Genomic DNA, 20,317 nt, shown 5'->3' with positions numbered 1-20,317 from the left:
TTTTTGTTAATATTGAATACACCATAAATTGTCAAACTAATAGTGTAAGCTTATCTGCAAAAAGATCTAAACCTCCCAAACACATCCTAGTTCATTTCAATTCTAATCTCAATGATGTCCATTTCCACCTGCAGTCTGCCAAACCCCATGTACTTTTTCAGATATATGTACATATGCACAAGTACCACCTTTGAGGCGAGAGAATCTCAATTATCGGTTGATTCAACTACTGCTCATCTCAGTTGCCCAAATTATTCCCTGTATGATTCCTGTCGCCTCAAAGGTGGTACTTGTGCACATGTCCGTTCTGATATTCCCTATCAGAGACTTGGTAATTTGGAATTACATCTTTTTGATCTTCTCTGGTTTAAAATCTCTCTACCTCATTCTGTCAAAATCATCTGTTGCTCTACCGTTCTCCCAACTCCACTAATCAATTGGAGCTCTTCGACTTCCTCTCTCTTTGAAAATTGACTTTCTACAGTCTAACTTTCCTAACAGTGAGGTAATTTTCATTGGTGATTTTAATGTTCACAACTCCAGCTGGTTGAGATGCTGAGGCTTTTGGAATTACTAATGACCTTGCACAGATTGTTCATTTAGTATTAGTAGAGGCATGCGATGCAAGAAAGCAAGCTTATGCAGCATCAGCCAAAAAAACCACGCCGCTCCCATTTCACCCCTCCGTTCGTTCCAAATACCTGTGCAGCTCACTCTTCGAATTATTTAGGCAACCAACTTCCACAATAAAAGATGGAAGTTTGTTCCACCAATCAACTACCCTCTGGTTAAAGACAAACTGCACATCTATCCTACAACTGACTTTCATCAATTTGAATTTAAGTCCTCTCAAGGAAGAGGACTTAAATTTTGAGCAAGAGGAAGAATCCCATCAGCATTGAGCATGCTCAAACCATTCAACGCTTTATACACCTCTATCAGATCATCTCGCAGGTGCCTAGTCTCCAGAAACTGTAATCTGCAAAACTTAAGCCTAAGCCTTTCTTCATAAGAGCAACAATTTGTTCCATTCACTAATCCTGTTGCCCTTAAAATGAAGCTTCCACACCTGTATACATTACTCAAGGTGTGGCCTGACCACCATTGCCTTATACAAGGAGATAATCACCTCCTTATCCCTGCTAGAAAAATTCCTGTATATCATTGACAAGACACCATGAGCTACTATTGCAGACCGTCTACACTGCTCAGAAAACGTCATATCTCCCTGCACAATTACACCCAGGTCCTTTTCATTCTCTACTACTATCAGTGTGGTACCACAGAGTTCATACGTTACTCTGGGATTACTGCTTCCCATATGTAGTACTTTACATTTGTCAATGTTAAAGTTCATTTGCCACCTGTTAGCCCATCTGTTCAACTTTTCTAGATCCAGCAGAAGCAGTGTACTGTCATTAGTGTTCTTAACAACCCTGCCAACCTTCGTATCATTTGCAAACTTCGATATTAAGCCTGATATAACATCATCAATATCACTTATAAATACAGAAAACAACAAGGAACCCAACACTGAACCCTGAGGGACTCCACTAATAACATTAGTCCATGAAGAGCAGTGTCCAATGATTACCACTCTCTGTCTTCTCCCACCCAACCATCCCTTTATCCATAGCAGCAATTTGCCTCCAAAGCCACACTGCTACAATTTGTGTTGCAGTCTTCCATGTGCCACAGTATTAAAAGCCTTTCTAATATCCAAATATATGATATCAAAGTTATTCCCTGCATCCAGTTCCTTTATGACCACATCATAGTATCCAATCATATTGTTCAGACAAGACTTCCTCTTAATAAAACCATGATGTGTCTCAGCTATAACTGAAGTCTTGTCTAGATGATCCTGCATGCTTCCTTAACCAGTGCTTCCATTAATTTCCATGGAACAGAAGTTAAACTAACAGTTCTATAATTACTTGTGTTGCCCTGTGATCCTCCTTTGTGAATTGGGATCACATTTGCACATCTCCAGTTCATTGGTACCTCCCTGAGTCCAAGGAAGCTCTCATAATTATCGCTAAGGGTTTGCTTATTTCCTTTGCTGCCTCCTTTAATATAACTGAATAGATCCCATCCACCCCAGGTGCCTTTTTTATGTTTATCTTGAACAATTTCTTCTCCACTTTCCTCTCAGTTATTACAAAATCATCTAGCTCACTGCAGGAATTTAATTCATCTCTGGCATTCCCCTCCCTAAATAACTCCTCATGTGTGAATATAGATGCAAAATACTCATTTAGTTTGTTAGCCACCTGAGTAGGAACAGTTGATCCATCAATATCCAGTGGACCAATTTGATTCATCCCTTTCCTTCTAGAGTTTACATAGGTAAAGAACTCTTTGCTTTTTTTCTTTGCATCCTTTGCCAAAGATTTCTCATAATCTGCCTTTGCCTGCCTAATCTTCTTTGTGACTTGGTTACAGACCAGCTTATATCTATCATAGGCTTCCATGTCACCCATTAATTTAGCATTTTTCTTTTCTGTCACATGCCTCATTAGTTCATCTGACATCCATTTAGGCCTAAACTTTGAACAATATTTCTTAGTTGGTATGTACAGCCTAGTAGCTTCCAAGATTAATTCTTTGAATGCTTCCCATTTTGAATTTGCTGTTGGTAACATCATCAGTTGTTCCCACTGTATAGAATTTAAATAGTGTTTGAGACCTCTGTAGTGACCTTTACGAAAGCAAAAACTCTTTCCTTTACCCCAATGGTAGTTACCTCTTTGAGTAAATCCCACTCGATCACACTGTGATCACTGTCACCTAGTGGTTCCGTTATCTGCAGATTCTTAATGCATGACAAATCACTACTGATAATCAGATCAAGAGTATTACTCCGTCTAATTGCCTCCCGAACATGCTGATGTATAAAACAATCATCCAATAACTCCACAAAAGCCTTGCTAGTGTGTGAGTGACCAATCCACAAATTCCAGTCAATATCCGGGAAATTAAAATCCCCCATTATAAGACACTCTAATTTATTTACCAAACCTCTAGCATTGATGTACACGCAAGCATACATGCACCTGTTCTATTTTAGCTACTCTACCACAACCCACATGTTTACTTGTATCGCAATGACTCCCAGAAGTTTCTGAAATACCCTGCATCTTGTTTTCCAGGTTGTTGCTCATACCAATAGAAGCTGTGCAAGAATCACTTTCACCTCTGCCAGCGGCTACTGTTAATCTATTAGTCCTTGTATCCCCCCCCCAAATTAGCAGTTTTCCGACCCATCCAACACTTCCTCAATAGCATCAGTAAATATTCTTGCACCCTTTCTATTTAAGTGTATCACATCCCTACAGAAGCAGTATCTCCTGCTTTACCTACATGAATACTGGACAATTCTAACCATACAGCCAACACGCATGATCTTTTTTTCACAAACAACACTTCTAAGTACACGGTCAAAGTGAGTGGTTCTTGAGGCACCTAAGATCACAATTTGGTGATTGCCTCTTCTCCAATGGAACCTTTATCTCATGGCTATTCCCAACCTCGTGTTGTTGGCATTAGAACAATGCAAAATGGGATGACCTGCGAGATTTCTTTTCCTTGGTCGGACTACTGTTTCAAAACTTCTGTTGTCAATGTTTGCTCAGATCGTGTCAGTGAAATTATTCTTCTAGGAATGGAATCCTTTATCCCACACTCCACTTTAAAATTTTTCCTTTATCTAAACCTTGGTTTTCCAATAAATATGCTAAGGCCATTAAGGGAAGAATGTTGCCTATCGTAATTGGCTTGTTTCCATTTCTTCAGTTTCATTTTCTGCCTACACCAAAGCTCGCAACAATCGTAAAGCAGTCATTAATCAGTCCAAACTAGATTTTGAACGGCTAAGAATAGAAAACTTGCTTCCTGCCCTAATGGTAGCCGAGCATTACAGTCTTTTGCCAAAGCTACTGGCCACAACTTTTGCCCATCTCTGCTCCCACCTGTCAAAACCAGATGGTTCTGTTGTCACTTCAGCCAAAGATAAAGCTAACCCGTTAGCATCCCATTTTTCATACAATTCATATATTAATGATCTTGGTAAAACACCTCCCACCATTCCCAACAATACGCTCTATTCAATGCCTTCTGTGGTCTTCCCTCAAAAGGATGTCAGAAGCATTTTGACACATCTTGATGCTAAGAAAGCTCCAGCACCTGATGGTATTTCTCCACTTGTTTTCAAAACCTGTGCTCCTGTTCTTTGCCACCCTTTTCCACTTTCTTATTCCAAAGGTGTTTTTCCTTCTGCTTGGAAATTTTCTCATATCCAGCCAGTTCCTAAAAAGGCTGACAAATCCCCCCCCCTATCGAATCATCATCCCATTGCAATTACTTCCACTCTCTCTAAAGTAATGGAGAAATCAATTAACGGTCAACTCTTAAACTACCTAGGAACCTTCTGTCTGATCAAACAGTGTCGATCCACTGGAGATATTGTGGCCTATGTTACCCATTTATGGACAAATTCAATGGAAAAGTTCGGTGAAACACAATCAGTTGCTCTTGACATCTCAAAAGCTTTCGATCGTGTTTGGCATAAAGGTCTTCTAATTAAGCTTCCATCATGTATTTGTGGTCTAATTAGAAGATCTTTGTGGCATAAAGGTCTTCTAATTAAGCTTCCATATGGTTTGCAAACTCCTTTTTGTAATTAGTTATCCAGTTTTCTCTCTGATCACTCACTGAGGGTGATGGTAGATGGCTCTCTTTCTTCTAACTTCTCTATTAATGCTGGTGTCCCCCAAGTTTCAATTCTTTCTCCCACTCTTTTTCTCGTGTATATTAATGACCTCCTTCCATTGATTGGAAATCCTATCCACAGTATTGCTCACGATAGCACACTGCATTCCACTTTCCATTTTGAGAAACATTGCCTTGGTCAATCAGTTTCAACCTCTCAAATATCCAGTACCAATTCCTTAAATGCCAATCTCCAGGTAATTCTCCAGTGGGGCAAAGACAACTTAGTTGATTTCAATCCTTCTAAAACTCAGTCTTGTCTTATATCTCGCAAAAAGATTCTTCTGCTCCTATGCTTATCTTTGGCAACACTCCGATTTCCAGACAAAATGATCTCTCTCTTTTGGGGATTACCCTGACTTCTAATCTCTCTTGGCACAAGCACATTACAAATATTGCTTCCTGTGCATCTAAAAAACTTGGTTTTCTCTTTTGCTCTCGGCGTTAGTTTTCTTCCAAACAGCTGTTCACTTTGTACAAACGCAAATACGCCCTACCATGAAACATCATTCCCACATCTGTGGCGGTGCCCACAAAATCTCTCTCAGGCTTCTAGATTCCATTCAGAAGAGGGCAGTTAGATTAATTAATGATTCATCTCTAACAGTCTCTCTACTTGCTGTCTCATAGACGAACTGTTTCTGCTGCATGCCTTTTCTACAGATACTTCCATGGGCACTGTTCTTCTGAATTGGCTTCTATAATTCCCGCTCTTTCTTTCGAAACAGTCCGAACATGCCACCACCAGCCAACATCCATTTACTTCCAACTTCAAAATCACGGAACCAACTTTACAAATTCCTCGTTTATTCATTCAACTTCCGTGTTCTGGAACAACCTTCCTTCATATGTCTTTCCTGAAAATTACAATCTACAGAAGTTCAAGTCTAATGTCAACAAATATCGTCTCTCGTCTTCTCAACCTCCAACCGAAGCATGGTACTAAGTACTACAGGTTCTAATACCTCTCGCGTTTGTGATTTTCATAATAAAAAAAAAATATTTGGAGTGACCCGTAGGTGAAATGGGAATGTGTTTTTTTTTTTTTTTTTTGTTGATGCTTTATGAGCTTGCTTTCTTTCCTCATATGCCTCAACTAATGCTAATTACAAACCTGATGGGAGGGGGGGTATCGATTCAAACTGAGGAAAGAATAGATCAACCTTACATCTGTTGTTGTGGAAGTTGATAGTTTAAATAAATTATATTATTTATTTAAATAATTTAAATAAATAATAAAGGCAGAACAAAACATTTAGAACGAATGGATCAGTTAAATGGGAAGGGTGTGTGATTCCCCCCCCCCCTTTTGGCTGATGCTATTTAAGCTTACTTTCTTGCATCATATCCTCTACTAATGCTAATTTCTTGGCATGCTAGGCACCTAGCACATGCAAGGACATTCTCCTTGGCTAGATCATATCCCGTTCCTGAAATGTCTGCTAACATTTCACATTTTTTGAGATCGTGATGTGTTGGAGAATCGCCCCTCTCATTTCTCCCCTGAGCCCCGGCACTCCTGCTACTCTGTGATTTTTGCTTCGTAGCTCTAGTCTGTGTCATGATTTCCATTAATACAGTTTAATTAACAATGAAATTTAATAAGATTAATAAATCTTATTAATTAATTGATGACACTATACTAAGCTAACAGATTCCTAATACAGCGCTACATATTACCCTATCTAGTTTTAAGTTATGCCTTATGCTATCAGGGATATACGTTATGCTATTTCGTATCGATCTATACCATGGTGGCAAGTTCAACACTGAAAGTAAGATTATCATTATAAAAATTTAGTCTTGCTAAAAATTTCTCTTCATTAATTAATATTGGAATGTTCTGTTATGGAGCTTAACTTCTCCTACCATCTGGATAATGTTCAGAATATCGGGTCCTTAAGAAACAAACATAAAATGATTCTACTATAAATTCTACTCCTCTGATATCTTACGCCTTGCTGAAACATAGCTAGAGCTTAACCAGACAGATATAAGCTGCTCCATTCCCACAGGCTTTCATGTAGTGGCTGCCTCTCACAATAACCCCAGAGGTGGTGGAATTGCTATTATTTTCAACAGGGCAAAATTCTCCATTGTATAATCTATCTCATGCAGCTCTCAAGTCGTCAAAACCTTAATGGTAATACTGAAACATCAAGATGTCACTATAGACGTCGCATCCCTGTACCTAAGTCCAACACCAACTATGATGGCTATTGATGAAACCACTAACTGGGTAATAAATTATCTGCACCCAGCAGCTACTCATATCATATGTGGAGACTTCATTCTTCTGCCATCTATCCAACACCTCAAAAATTGGCTCAAAAAAATCTCTTCAATCACTCCAAATTAACTATTGGCCAACAAGAGACCAAAACATGCTGAACATAGTCAATTCTTCAGCAACATCAACTTGAAGAAACCACAGGGAACATGTTTCAATTGGATCACTACTCAATCATATATATGGCAGGCCCTCATTATAATGCGGTTCGCTTTACGCTGATTCGCTATAATGCTGTTTTTATATTATAAACCCGTATCTGACTATAATGTTGTCACAAATCACTATAATGCTCTTTTACCAGCGTACAGATTGCATTTTTGGCATATTTAACGAAAACGTTTCATCTGATGGATTCGATAGCTTGAAAATGAATAGCAAAACAGCTTTAAAACATTTCCTACGCCGACTTGAGAAATTTTTCCAGGCTCAGCAAAATTTTCTCACACACTAATTTAATTGCAGTACAGTGACTTGTTACATAGTTCCGAGATCAACATTTTGAAAAATGATCAAGTCTATTGCTTGTAATATTTGCACTATACACATTTATCCGAAGTCTAGTCATCAATCAGTACAGTATTAGACATTGTGCGGGACGGACAGTTTACTCGAACATTGTATCATAATTAATGTAACCAACGCAGTTAACAATGGCAGATAAGAATGAAAAAGCAATAACGTCTGGACGCATTATGAAGACTACAAATATAAGAAAAAGACTGAATTTGAAAATTAAATTAGACGTTTTGAAGCAAATCGATTCTGGTCAACGAAAAGCGAATGCGTGCCATAATTTAGGACTGGCAGGTTTAACTGTAAGAACAATTATAAAAATAGAGAATTAATTTTAGCAGTGGGAAAGACAGCTATTCCACTGCAAGCAACTAGGGCTAGGCCGGCTATTAGGATTGAAATGGAAAGACTTTAACTAATTTTTATTGAAGGTAATATCCAACGCAGAATTCAGTGAAGTTAAATATTATAAAAAATAATAATAAAAAAAGAGAGAGAGAGAGAAATTAGCCTATATGATGATCTGAAGAAAGAACACCTAAAAAAAAAAAAAAAAAAAAAAAAAAAATGCGGAACCATTTAAAACTTTTAAGGGCTGGTTGAATAGATTTAAAATTCAGGGAGAAGCCGCAAGTGCTGATCAAGGAGCTGAAACTTTCAAAAAAGAACTTGTTAAAATTATTGAAGAGGGGTATTATGTGTTATACTTCTCAACAAGTTTTTAACATAGATGAAGCAGAACTTTTTTGGAAACAAGTGCCTAAAAGAAGTTTCATATTGAAAGAAGAAAAAACACGCCAGGTTTCAAAGCGCCAAAGGATCGGTTGACTTTATTGTTGGTGGTAACGCTGTGGGGATTTGAAATTAAAACCCCTTTTAGTTTACCAGAAAGAGGTCCAAAGTATAACCCAAAATCGACACATTTTTCATGATTAAATTCATGATTTTAATTGGAAAATTTAAGTTTAATTTTGATAAGTAAGTAGTTACCACATAATTATAAACGTATGTAATGCACAATATTTTTTATGTACAAATATTTGAATATTAAATATTTTGACCGACATTTGTGCATCTTTTCACTACCGTTTAATACTGATTGGGAAATATCCTATGGTACCGACTGCAACTCACAAATACATGAATTTATGTTACCTTATGGGAATGCGGCGCTCGCTTAGTGCTCTGATTTTCCGGAACGAATTATCAGTGTTAAGCAGAGGTCACCTGTACAGCTTTCCTACCCATCTAAAACATCAATATCCCCAAAACCAAATCTGTGAGAAAGGTCACCACCCCACAATTTCAGAATACAGTGCGCTGCATTGAAGCTGCATCTACTATCCTATGGAACATCTTAGATGGATGCAAACTGAGCCCTGCAAATGATCTAATGACCAAATGGATCAATACTATCGCCCTTCACACTACTACTACTAAGACCATCACCCCACGTTCCAGAACATGGCTGACTCCACAACTCAACCAGTTTCCACTCCAAACAGAGTGCTTCTGGCAATGTCCAAGGTCATACTGCATTCTCCAGAACTAGGGCCGAATTTAACAGAAATAAATCAGTGGTAATTAAGGAGTACCTTGAAAGAACCTTAAAAAGGGGGAACTATTCTACAAAACAAAAGCTAGTTCTCCCAGTAACATCGACCTGGTTGAGTGGCTCAACTGTGTGGCCAGTTGAGCCACTCAACCAGGATCTCAAGCCACTGAACTCAATCTAAGCAGCCTCTAGCTCTACCTAACCCATCAGTCTTCAGTCACTCTCACCCCACTGATGATCTTGCTACAATCAGAATTTCCAAGCAACAACTGATAGAGACCATTAATGCTCTCTTTCTCATAGCAACCACAGTGGTTCCTGTGAAAGGGAGATAAGTGTCTTCATCATCGATTCACTCCTCAAACTATATAACAGATGCCTTGATAATCATTACTCTTCATCACAGTGGAACAGGTACTCCATTCGCCACTTCCTAAGCACCAACAATCAACTCTCCGAAGTCAACACAGGCCCATCACTTGCGCCTCTGTATTGCTAGAAATTCTGGAGAAAGCACTACTACATCCATCATTCACCAAATTCTCTATGATAATCCTCAGCAAATACACTATGGGATTTCAAGAAAGTCAACTATAACTAATCTTGCAACAACAACAACATTCCACAACTTAGAAGCCTTAGAACAAAGATAGGAGCTGTCAGTTATATATATCTTGACATCCATTCTATATTTGATGCCATCTATATACCCCAACTTCTATATCTCTTATTTCAATTTCCACAGTGATGTTCTCTGTTCCTAGAATTTCTCCTATCCAAGAGAACCCTTATGCTAAAGTTTAGAATGAAGATCTTCATGTGTCAAATAACTGCTGGTGCACCTCAAGGCAGGGTCCTGTGTGGCATTCTCTTAGCAGAAATCATTGTGCCATTTGTGAGCAACAAATGCAATTAAATGACATATGCTGATGATGTCAAGTTCCTTACTGGAATATCACCATTTGACTCGGCAGCTGAAACCAGTCAGCAATCAATCCTCTGAAATTGGCACAAATCATTTTCTCACTAAAGGGCAGTCCAACAATGCTTGAGCCTCCACTCAATGGCTCCTCAGTTTCAAGTGTTCAAACACAAAGATCTGGGGGTCGTTTTCAACTTCAAGCTATCCTTCACTGATCATGCTAACCTCATACATTCGAGCTTATTTCACTACGCTGGAGCGCCTAGCAACAGCTGCTCCACACCAACAACACATACACATGGTAAAATGGTATCAAATCTACACTCAACAATATGCTTCAGAGATATGGACACTGGCTGCCAAATCCAACCTTAAAAGGATATTTGCTGCCAAATTCTGACTGCTAAAATGGGTCAACACCAAACTCCACCTTCCCCAGCTCTCAGAGCAACACAGTTAAGAGATGTCCTTCAAATGCACAAGCCCCAATCCTACATCGGAGAAAGAAGGCTGTTATTTACAATCAAGATGCCAATGGGAGAGACAAATTTGTGGGATCGCTGCTCTTGCACATTCCTCCCCCTTATCTCTGGTCTTCAGCACAGCTTCTAGCAGACCATAACCGGCTAGCGCTTACAGACAGATTCCTGCCAAAGCAAATGCTGCACTCACTGCAAGCGATCAACGGTAACCTCCAAAGAGTGGTAAACAACAAAAAATACATAAAGGGAATCCTCTCTACACAAAAAATTTAAAACTGCAGTTTTCCCTTTCAATAGTGACACCTGCAACCACCACAGATGTATTCTCAATATGCTAAACTCTGCCTGTACATGTGACCCCAGGCAACCATGCTTGTCCAGCTCACCACTTAAATAATATCTCATTGCTAATTTATGTGGTTATGGTTAATGTAATGATTTAATTATTTATGTATTGGTACGCATACATTTATGGATATATATTATGTAACATGTATGTATTTCTTATGTATCTCTTATGTCTGTATGGATATGGATGTAAATATGTACTGTAAACCCCCTGGCACCACCATGCCATGATGGGATTAATTATATGTAGCTCATACTGCAATTAAATATTCTATTCTTAACTCAAAAGGATACTTTGAACCTTTTTAGATCAAAACAGAGATATTTTAGTTCCATAAACTTTGTCTCAACTAATTTGTTTTTTTATACAGTAAAACTCAACTAAGTTTTACTGTATAAAGAACACCCTATATATGCATACAAAACAACTTCTTGCCATAATATACCAGTAAATGAAATAAAGCTTATATTTAAAAAGTTGTATAGGTAAAAATGGGTAAGAGGTCTGTTGACATATGCATGGAGCTGAAGATCTTTGGAGAAACTAAGTGCTCTTCTGAAATCCTTGATCACTAAGAGAACATGTTAAATTCTTTAGATGTGCAGTATGCTCCATTTACTTCTAATGGATATGTCTTTCATTGGTTGCACTCCTCTATATAATGCAACTGGTGGAGGATATTTCCTAAATAAAATGACTATCAAGGTCTCCAGACAAGAATCACATTGTGTACATGTGATATTTTAACAACAAAATGAAAACGTCCCCTGCAAGTGTCATCTGACTGTGAGCAGTATTTTCATATCTTCAATTACGGTTGGCACTGCGATTTCTGCCTGGCTACACTGGTAATTACATTTCCTATTAAAGTCAAAAACCTCCTATACTGGATAAACAATTATCAGACATGTATGAGCTAATTTGCACACTTTAGAAATTACTCATAAATTAATGTAATTCCATATGAAATTTTGCTGACATGTCATTTATCATAACTTCTGTCAACCAGGGTTAAGGATTATCCAAACACTGGAAATTACTCATAAATTAATGTAATTCCATATGAAATTTTGCTGACATGTCATTTATCATAACTTCTGTCAACCAAGGTTAAGGATTATCCAAACACTGCAATGAAGAAGACTGATGATGATACACTAGTATACACATTTGAGTTGACTGTGGTTTGAGCCACATGACTGCTAAATATGGTGATGATAAGGAATATCTTGTCAATACCTCTGACCATATTCCCATCCAAGAATAAAAACAGAAAATTTATCAACCATTTCATTTCAATGAAGCTTATTGGTCACAGAATATGATTGCTGGCTTGATCATAGAAGTTCTTAAAAACTATGAAAAGATAATCCATGTAGTGCCTTAGTAAGATATCATTTGCGGCTTCTTCATATATTACCAATCAAGATTTCTTTATACACTGAAAATTAATTAAATGTTAACTACTTATATTTTAACTATAATAGCATACAGCTGGAATTATTACCTGTTGATTAATCAATGGTTCAGTTCTAAGAAAGAAACTTGCAAATGCAGCTTTGGCTTTTTCTTTCTTTATTTCCTAAGGGGAGAGATTATATAATAAGAATAAATAAGACACAACAAATGACATAAAGAATATAAATTTTCTAGCTTACAAAGGACATTCAAAAATGGATACATTTCCATAAATGACATATGCAAAAATAGAATTTTTCAGTTCACAATATTTAATGAACTTTGATTTTTTTCTTAAATTAAGTGAATTTTTTTTTCCTTTTTCCGTACTTAACAGAACTAAAGAGTAAATATAGTTATTTCCTTTTCAATTAATTACTAAGATAAATATAGAGTACTTATATGCATGTAGAACCTACAGTTTTATCTTCTCTAAACTTAGCCATTCAGCTTAAAAATGTATATTTATATAAGTTCTCCGGCATACTTCTTCTGTACACGCTTATTTTCTTAAAGTCTGTTTCCTCTATATATGTATCTTTCCACGAGTGACATCACTTCACAAACTGTCCAAAATTAACAATACTGCATTAAAACTAGATTTAATCTATGAATTTCCTTTTCCCATATAAATTGTACAAACAGAGAAATAATAAATGCCAGATTTCTATTGCTTCAATTTTAATAAACCCTGGAATGACTTGACCGACAAATCTTTCTAAAAGAACTAAATATAAAATTTCATGAAAATTCATCCACTGGGAGTCAAAATGTTACATGCAGATGGCCATGGTGAAGACAATAGATGCTTCTGATATGCATCTAAAAAGAGTAAAGGAAATCTCTAGGCAAGTGTTTGCATCAGTCAACAAATTTTTGCATTCTGAAGAAAACAATTCTAAAGAAAATCTAAAAACAGATGACGAATGTTTATAAGCAAAGAAGCCTCATTTATACCACAAAACCCAGGAAGTACAATGAATTTTGGCATGGCTGGAAATACAATCCAAAATGTAGACTATCTGATTCTGTCACGTCTGAAAATATTATTCCTGTAGAAAAAATAATGAGTGATCGAGGTATTAAGGGAATTGCTGGTGGTGCATATATCCATTTACAGCACTGAAAAGATCACTAATGAGCAGCTACACTCTACAGTGATTGTAAGATGGGCCCCATAATAGTTAATGGTGAACCTCTTCATACGTTTTGAGTCATTTGGCATGCCATCATTAAGAGCACCGGAATCTTTCACAATTCTTGCTTCCCACAGACTAGCATCTACCTTGACTGAATATTGTGTTTCATGTTGTGAATATCAGTTTTTGTTTCCCATCTTTATTTATGCAAAAGCAAAAACAAATCTTTCAAAAATGAAGCATGGGAACTCTAGATGTTTGTGTATTCATAAGAGTGAAATGCAGTCATTTTGGACTCTAGACATGTCCAAGTCTAACTTGTGTAACTTCATAGTAATGTGCAAGAAATTTGCAGATGCTATCGAGGCAGTGTTAGGTGGTTCGGAAAATTGTTAGCTTGAGGGGGATACACAGACAAAGGTTAACTGTGGCCGCAGTCAGAGGCAAAAGTGATTCTTGCACTGTTTCGATTAGAATGAGCAACAGCCTGGAAAGCAAGGTGATGGAGATTTCCAGGGCTGTTGGGAGTCATAGTGGAATAAGTAAATACATGGGCTGTGTTAGGGTAACCAAGAGTAGAAACAGGTGCATGTATACTTGCATGTACACCAATGCTAGGAGTATAGTTAATAAATTTTATGAGCTTGAAGTGCTAGTCAAGACATCAGAGGCAGATATTGTTGGGATATCAGAGACGTGGTGGCACACAGATAATAAGCAGTGCAGAATTGGAATTTGGGGAGTACAATGTGTAAAGGAAGGATAGACAGGACAGGACAGGACAGGAAGGGAGCAGGGGTTCTGCTGTTAGTTAAGAAACACATAAAATCTAAGGAAGTACATCCAATTGATGTTGGTGGACAATGCAGTGTTGAATCTGTTTGGTGTGAAATAAGCACTGGGAAGGGAAAAATGAGAGTAGGTGAGTGTTATAAGCCTAATGAATCTGACGAGTATAATGATCAATTGTGCAGAGAAAGAGTTGGCTAAGTCAGAATGTCTTATAATGGGGGATTTTAATTTTCCAGATATTCACTGGAACTTGTGGGTTGGTCACTTGCACACTAGCAAGACTTCTCTAGATTTAATGGATGACTGTTTTCTACAGCAACATGTTCGAGAGGCAACCAGAAGGAGTAATACTTTTGATCTGATTATCAGCAGTGATTATTCATGCATTAAGAATTTGCAGATAAAAGAACCACTGGGTGACAGCGATCACAATGTACTGATGTGGGAATTACTTAACGATGTAACTACCATCAAGGCTAAAGGGAAGGGCTTTTGCTTTCGTAAAGGCAACTACAGAGGTCTCAGACAGTTTTTAAATTCTGTACAGTGGGATCAACTGATGATGTTACCAATTTTGAATTCTAAATGGGAAGCCTTCAGGGACTTAATTTTGAAGGCTACTAGGCCTTTCATTCTAACGAAGAAATACTGTTCAAGGCCGAAATACTATTCAATACTGTTTAGGCCTAAATGGGTTTCAGATGAATTAGAGGCTTGTGGCAGAGAACAAAAATGTATGGGATGCATACTAAGCATTAGGTGACACAGAAGCCAATGGCAGGTATAAACTAGTCTGTAATCAAGTCACGAAGGAGGTTAGGCAGGCAAAGGCAGATTACAAGAAATCTTTGGCAAAGGAATGCAAAGAGTTCTTTACTTATGTAAACTCTAGAAGGAAAGGGATTAATCAGACTGGACCACTTAACATAGATGGGTTGACTATTCATGATCATGCTCAGGTAGCTGATAAACTGAATGAGTATTTTGCATCTATATTCACACATGAGGAGTTATTCAATGAAGGGACTGCCAGAAGTTTATCAAACTCTAACAGGGAGCTAAGTGATTTTGTAATAACTGAGAGCAAAGTGGAGGAGAAATTGTTGAAGTTAAACATAAGGAAGACACATAGGGTGGACGGGATCTATCCAGTTATATTAAAGGAGGCAGTAAAGGAAGTAAGCAAATCCTTAGCCATTATTATGAGAGCTTCCTTGGACTCAGGGGAGATCCCCATGGAATGGAGGTGTGCAAATGCATCACCAATTCACAAAGGGGGTTCAAAAGGTGACACAAGTAACTACAGACCTGTTAGTTTAACTTGTGTTCCGGGGAAAATAATGGAATAACTGGTTAAAGATATACTGCAGGATCATCTAGACAAGACTGCAGTAATAGTTAAGACACAGCATGGGTTTGTTAAAGGGAGGCCTTGTCTGACCAATTTGATTGGATACTATGATGTGGTCACAAAGGAACTGAATGCCAAAAATAATTTTGGTATCATATACTTGGATTTCAGGAAAGCTTTTGATACTGTTTCACATGAAAGACGTATAAATTGGAGAGGTATGGCATTAAGGGTAAGTTGTTACAATGGATAAAGGAATGGTTGAGTGGGAGACGACAGAGAGTGGTAATCAATTGACACCGCTCTTCGTGGACAAATGTTATTAGTGGAGTTCCTCAGGGTTCGGTGTTGGGGCCATTGTTGTTTTGTATATTTATCAATGATACAGATGAAGGTATATGGGGTTTAATGTCCAAGTTTGCAGATGATACAAAGGTTGGCAGGGTTGTTAAGGACAGTAAAGACAGTGTGCTACTCCAACTGGATCTAGAAAAGTTGGGAAAATGGGCTGAGAAGTGGCAACTGGAGTTTAACATTGACAAATGCAAAGTAATGCATATGGGTAGCAGTAACCCAAGAGAAACGTACCAACTGGATGGTACTACACTCAGGGAAGTGGAAAGTTAAAAAGACCTGGGGTCTTTTTCACTTTCCACTTCAAATATGAAGTTCACTGAGCAGTGCAGATGGGCTTCCAGGGCAGGTCATGGAGTCTTGCCAATGATATATAGGAATTTTGCTAGCAGGGACAGGGAGGTGATTATCCCGTTATACAAGGCAACAGTCAGGCTACACCTAGAGTATTGTGTACAGGTCTGGAGGCCTCATTTTAGGAAGAGAGTTGCTAGAACAAGTACAAAGAAGGGTAACAAGATTGGTGACCGGAACAAAGGGGTGCTCTTACCAAGAAAGGCTTAAGTTCTGAAAATTGCAGCGCCTGGAGCGTAGGCACCTGCGAGGTGATCTGATTGAGGTGTATAAGGCCTTGAATGGGTTGAGCAAACTGAATGCTGATGGGATTCTTCCTCTTGCTCAGAATAATCACCTGAGAGGGCATAAATTCAAATTGAGGAAAGACAGATGTGCAGAAATTTGTCTTTAGCCAGCGGGTAGTTGGTTGGTGGAACAGAATTCCATCCTTTGTTGTGGAAGTTGATAGCCTAAATAAATTTAAGGCTGTTCTGGACAGGTATTTTGAACGAATGGAGGGGTGAAATGGGAGCTTTTTTTTTTTTTTTTTTATTGGCTAATGCTGCACAAGCTTGCTTTCTTGCATCACATGCCTCTACTAATGCTAATATAGTGCCACTGTATATATGTCTTTATTATCTTCTTCCTAATTTCTTGTGACATCTTCTGTGTAATTAAGGACAGTTTATTCTTGAAAGATTGTTTTGCCATTGCAATTCTGGATTGAATTTCAGTTTGACATGAAATGTCCTGTGTAAATAACTGCCCCACGCAAAGTGCTCTACGTGTTCTATTCTTACTCCCTCAATCTCAATTTGGAACGGAATTAACTTTTACCAATCATTGCTTTAGTTTTCATAATGTTTATCTTCATTCCGTACTTCAGCACATTCTTACTTAGTCTTTTGATCATTTTTTGCAGCGTAGCAGGGCAACCTGCTAGCATGGCCTGATCGTCTGCGAACTTTTAGAAGATCGTCTACGCTCGTCTGCTAATAGGTGAAAAGTACTTTCACCTATTAGCATTATCACTTCGACAAAAGCATTGAACAAACCAGGTGAAAGTAAGCATCCCTGTCTTACTCCCTTTTTAACTTTAGCGTTTACTGTTAGTTCTCCCCTCACTCTTATCACTGCATTTTGTCTTCTATACAAAGGGTACTAGGAAAGTTTTGCAATATGACGCAACAATGAATCACAGGAAGCTGCTTGTTGCTGCATGTTGAGACATGTTCATACGTGCATAGTAGCCGCCGCGCCAAGTCGATGGGCTCAGTTATTCATTAGTAGTGAGAGTGTAAAGTGCTTGCGATGGCATCGTGGTCACGAAATGAGATAAGGACAGTTTTGCGGTATAATTTCGTTCGTGGTTTAACCATAGACCAGTGCTTAGAAGAAATGACTCTTGCACTAGATGATGATTGTCCACATCGTACAACGATATTCAGGTGGTATAGAGAATTCCAAAGGGGAAATTTCACTCTGGAGGATTCTGAGAGGCCGGGAAGGCCACGAACGTCAGTTACGGAGGAAAACGTTACTGCTGTGAGGAAAATGCTTGACGAAAACAGGCGAGTGACCTACCAACAGATAGAGGATACTTTGGGCCTAAATGCACCAGCAATTCGTTCGATTCTGCAAGATCATTTGCAATATGACGAAGGCCACGAACGTCAGTTACGGAGGAAAACGTTACTGCTGTGAGGAAAATGCTTGACGAAAACAGGCGAGTGACCTACCAACAGATAGAGGATACTTTGGGCCTAAATGCACCAGCAATTCGTTCGATTCTGCAAGATCATTTGCAACTGACTGAAGAGCAGATGACACGACGTGTGACTTGGTGCCGGGAGATGTTAAAAAAGTTTGATAAGGGACAATCTCGGTATGTGAACAACATCGTGACAGGTGACGAGACTTAGCTGTACTATTACGATCTGCCGACCAAGGCTCAAAACAAAGTTTGGGTCTTTGATGATGACGACACACCCGTAATTGTCAGAAAATCCCGAGCTGTAAAGAAGAAAATGATAGCTGTATTTTTCAAATTGAGTGGAATTGTGGAACGTGTCGTTTTGGACACGCAGAAGACAGTCACAGCTAAGTGGTATACTGAACAATGCCTGCCTAAAGTCATTGGATCTATGAAGAACCTGTGGCCAAAGTCAAGAATGGACACCTGGTACCTCGATCACGATAATGCTCCAGCTCACCGCGCCAAAGCCTGCACCGAATATTTGACCACGACAGGACTGAAACTTCTCGAGCACCCTCCCTACAGTCCAGACCTTGCTCCCTGCGACTTTGCACTGTTCCCACATGTGAAAATGAAGCTAAAAGGGAGGCGGTTTTCCAGTGATGAGGACCTTTTACGGGCTTGGGACAACGAGTGTGCTTTACTCCCTAGTGAAACTTGGCAGAACTGGTTTAAAGATTGGTTTCGGAGGATGGAGAGGTGAATTGAATGTAGAGGAAATTACTTTGAAAAAATTAAATAAACAAAGCTGTATTGCAAAACTTTCCTAGTACCCTTTGTATAAGTCATAGATCAGTCCAATAATCTTCTTCTTGCATCTGATTTTCTCAAGCAATGGGAACAGTTCTCTCCAGATTACTCTATCAAAAGCCTTCTCGTAATCCACAAAACGCACACAGAGGTTTCTTCCCATGTTATAGATTTTCTCACCCAACGCTCTCAGCATTCCAATGGCATCTCTTGTCGATCTGCCTCTGCAAAAACCACACTGTGAGTCATCCGGCCAATGCTCATCCCTCTATATCATCTTTATCAGTTCAAATAAGACTTTCTTCAGATTTTCTCCACTGTATTTTAAAAGCTCTGCAGGTATGTTGTCAATTCCTGGTGCTTTTTTATTGCTAAGGGGCTTTAAGGCTGTGTTGAATTCATCATCAGATATTTCCTCCTCCTCCATGTTGTTTTCTTGTTCTTCTAGTACTGTATTTCTCCATTGTACGCACTTGATTCATCATAAGGTTCTTCAACACATCTCCTCCATCTTTCCTTTTGTTCTTTGAAGTTCAGTACTGTCATTTTCTTTTCTTCCCGCATTGCTCTCGTTTGGATTCCATTACTCTTTCTTTTTAATTCTCTGGTCCGACCTTGTCATTCGAGCATTTCAATCTCTTGACAGTTTTCTGCCAACCACTGTCCTTTACCTTCCTACAATCCCTATCAATTTCATTCTTCAATCTACAGTAGTTCCTTTGATCATAATTTTTTTGGCCTTTCAGTCTCCTCCTCTCATCCATTTTCTGCAGTAAAATATCTGTGATCCAAGGCTTCTTCCTAATTTTTTCACTCTTACCCAGAGCCACTGATGCAGCTTTACAAGTCACCTCCTTGATTAAAGACCAATTTTGCTCTAGCTCATTCGTAGTCTCCTCAGCAGCAATAACACTGGTCATATCCTGACATTTTTTGCACTCTCCTGTCTAAATTTCTCAATGTTCCATCTCATGAATGATTTCCTTTATTCAAGCGCGTCACAATTTTAGTTCCACATTCATCTTCATGAGCAAGTGATGTGAATCTCCGCCTGCTCCCGGATAGGACATTGCTTTCTTCGATTGGTTACGGTATCTCTGCTTAACTAAGATGTAATCAATTTGGTACCTTTGTGAACTGCCAGGATTCTTCCATGCATGTCTTCTGCAGAATATTGCCTTAAACCACGTATTTGCTACCATTAGACTCTCTTTTGTACAAAACTCCAGTAAGCATTGACCTCTTGTGTTTCTCATACCCAGACCAAAATTCCCCACAGTCTTTTCTTCCATCTCTACAACCACCGCATTCCAATCCACCATAATTATCACACTGTCACTTGACCTGGTTTTCCGTATTAATTAATTCCTCCAACACTTCATGTCTCCTCAACTAATTCATCAGCACTATTTGAGGTTGGAATATAAACTTCTATAATTACCGTGTCGACCAGATTTATCACAAATCTGACCATGATAAGTCTATGTCCCAACAATT

The 20,317-nt window shown here is 38.5% G+C and overlaps 1 protein-coding gene across 1 annotated transcript in view; it reads right to left on the bottom strand.

The window, feature by feature from the left end:
• The window catches only part of LOC150089268 (uncharacterized), a 221,698-nt gene that overhangs the window by 83,163 nt on the left and 118,218 nt on the right, over positions 1-20,317 (bottom strand). The window contains exon 7 of the mRNA XM_090389927.1: positions 12,392-12,466. Coding sequence (XP_090246053.1) covers positions 12,392-12,466 — 75 coding nt within the window. The remainder of the gene's footprint in view (positions 1-12,391; positions 12,467-20,317) is intronic.

Source organism: Mastigoproctus giganteus, chromosome 2, assembly GCF_048544385.1.
Source record: "Mastigoproctus giganteus isolate SK-2022 chromosome 2, ASM4854438v1, whole genome shotgun sequence".
NCBI lineage: Eukaryota > Metazoa > Arthropoda > Arachnida > Uropygi > Thelyphonidae > Mastigoproctus > Mastigoproctus giganteus.
Note: the sequence above shows the minus strand (reverse complement) of the source record. Positions and strands in the feature narration are given on the sequence as shown.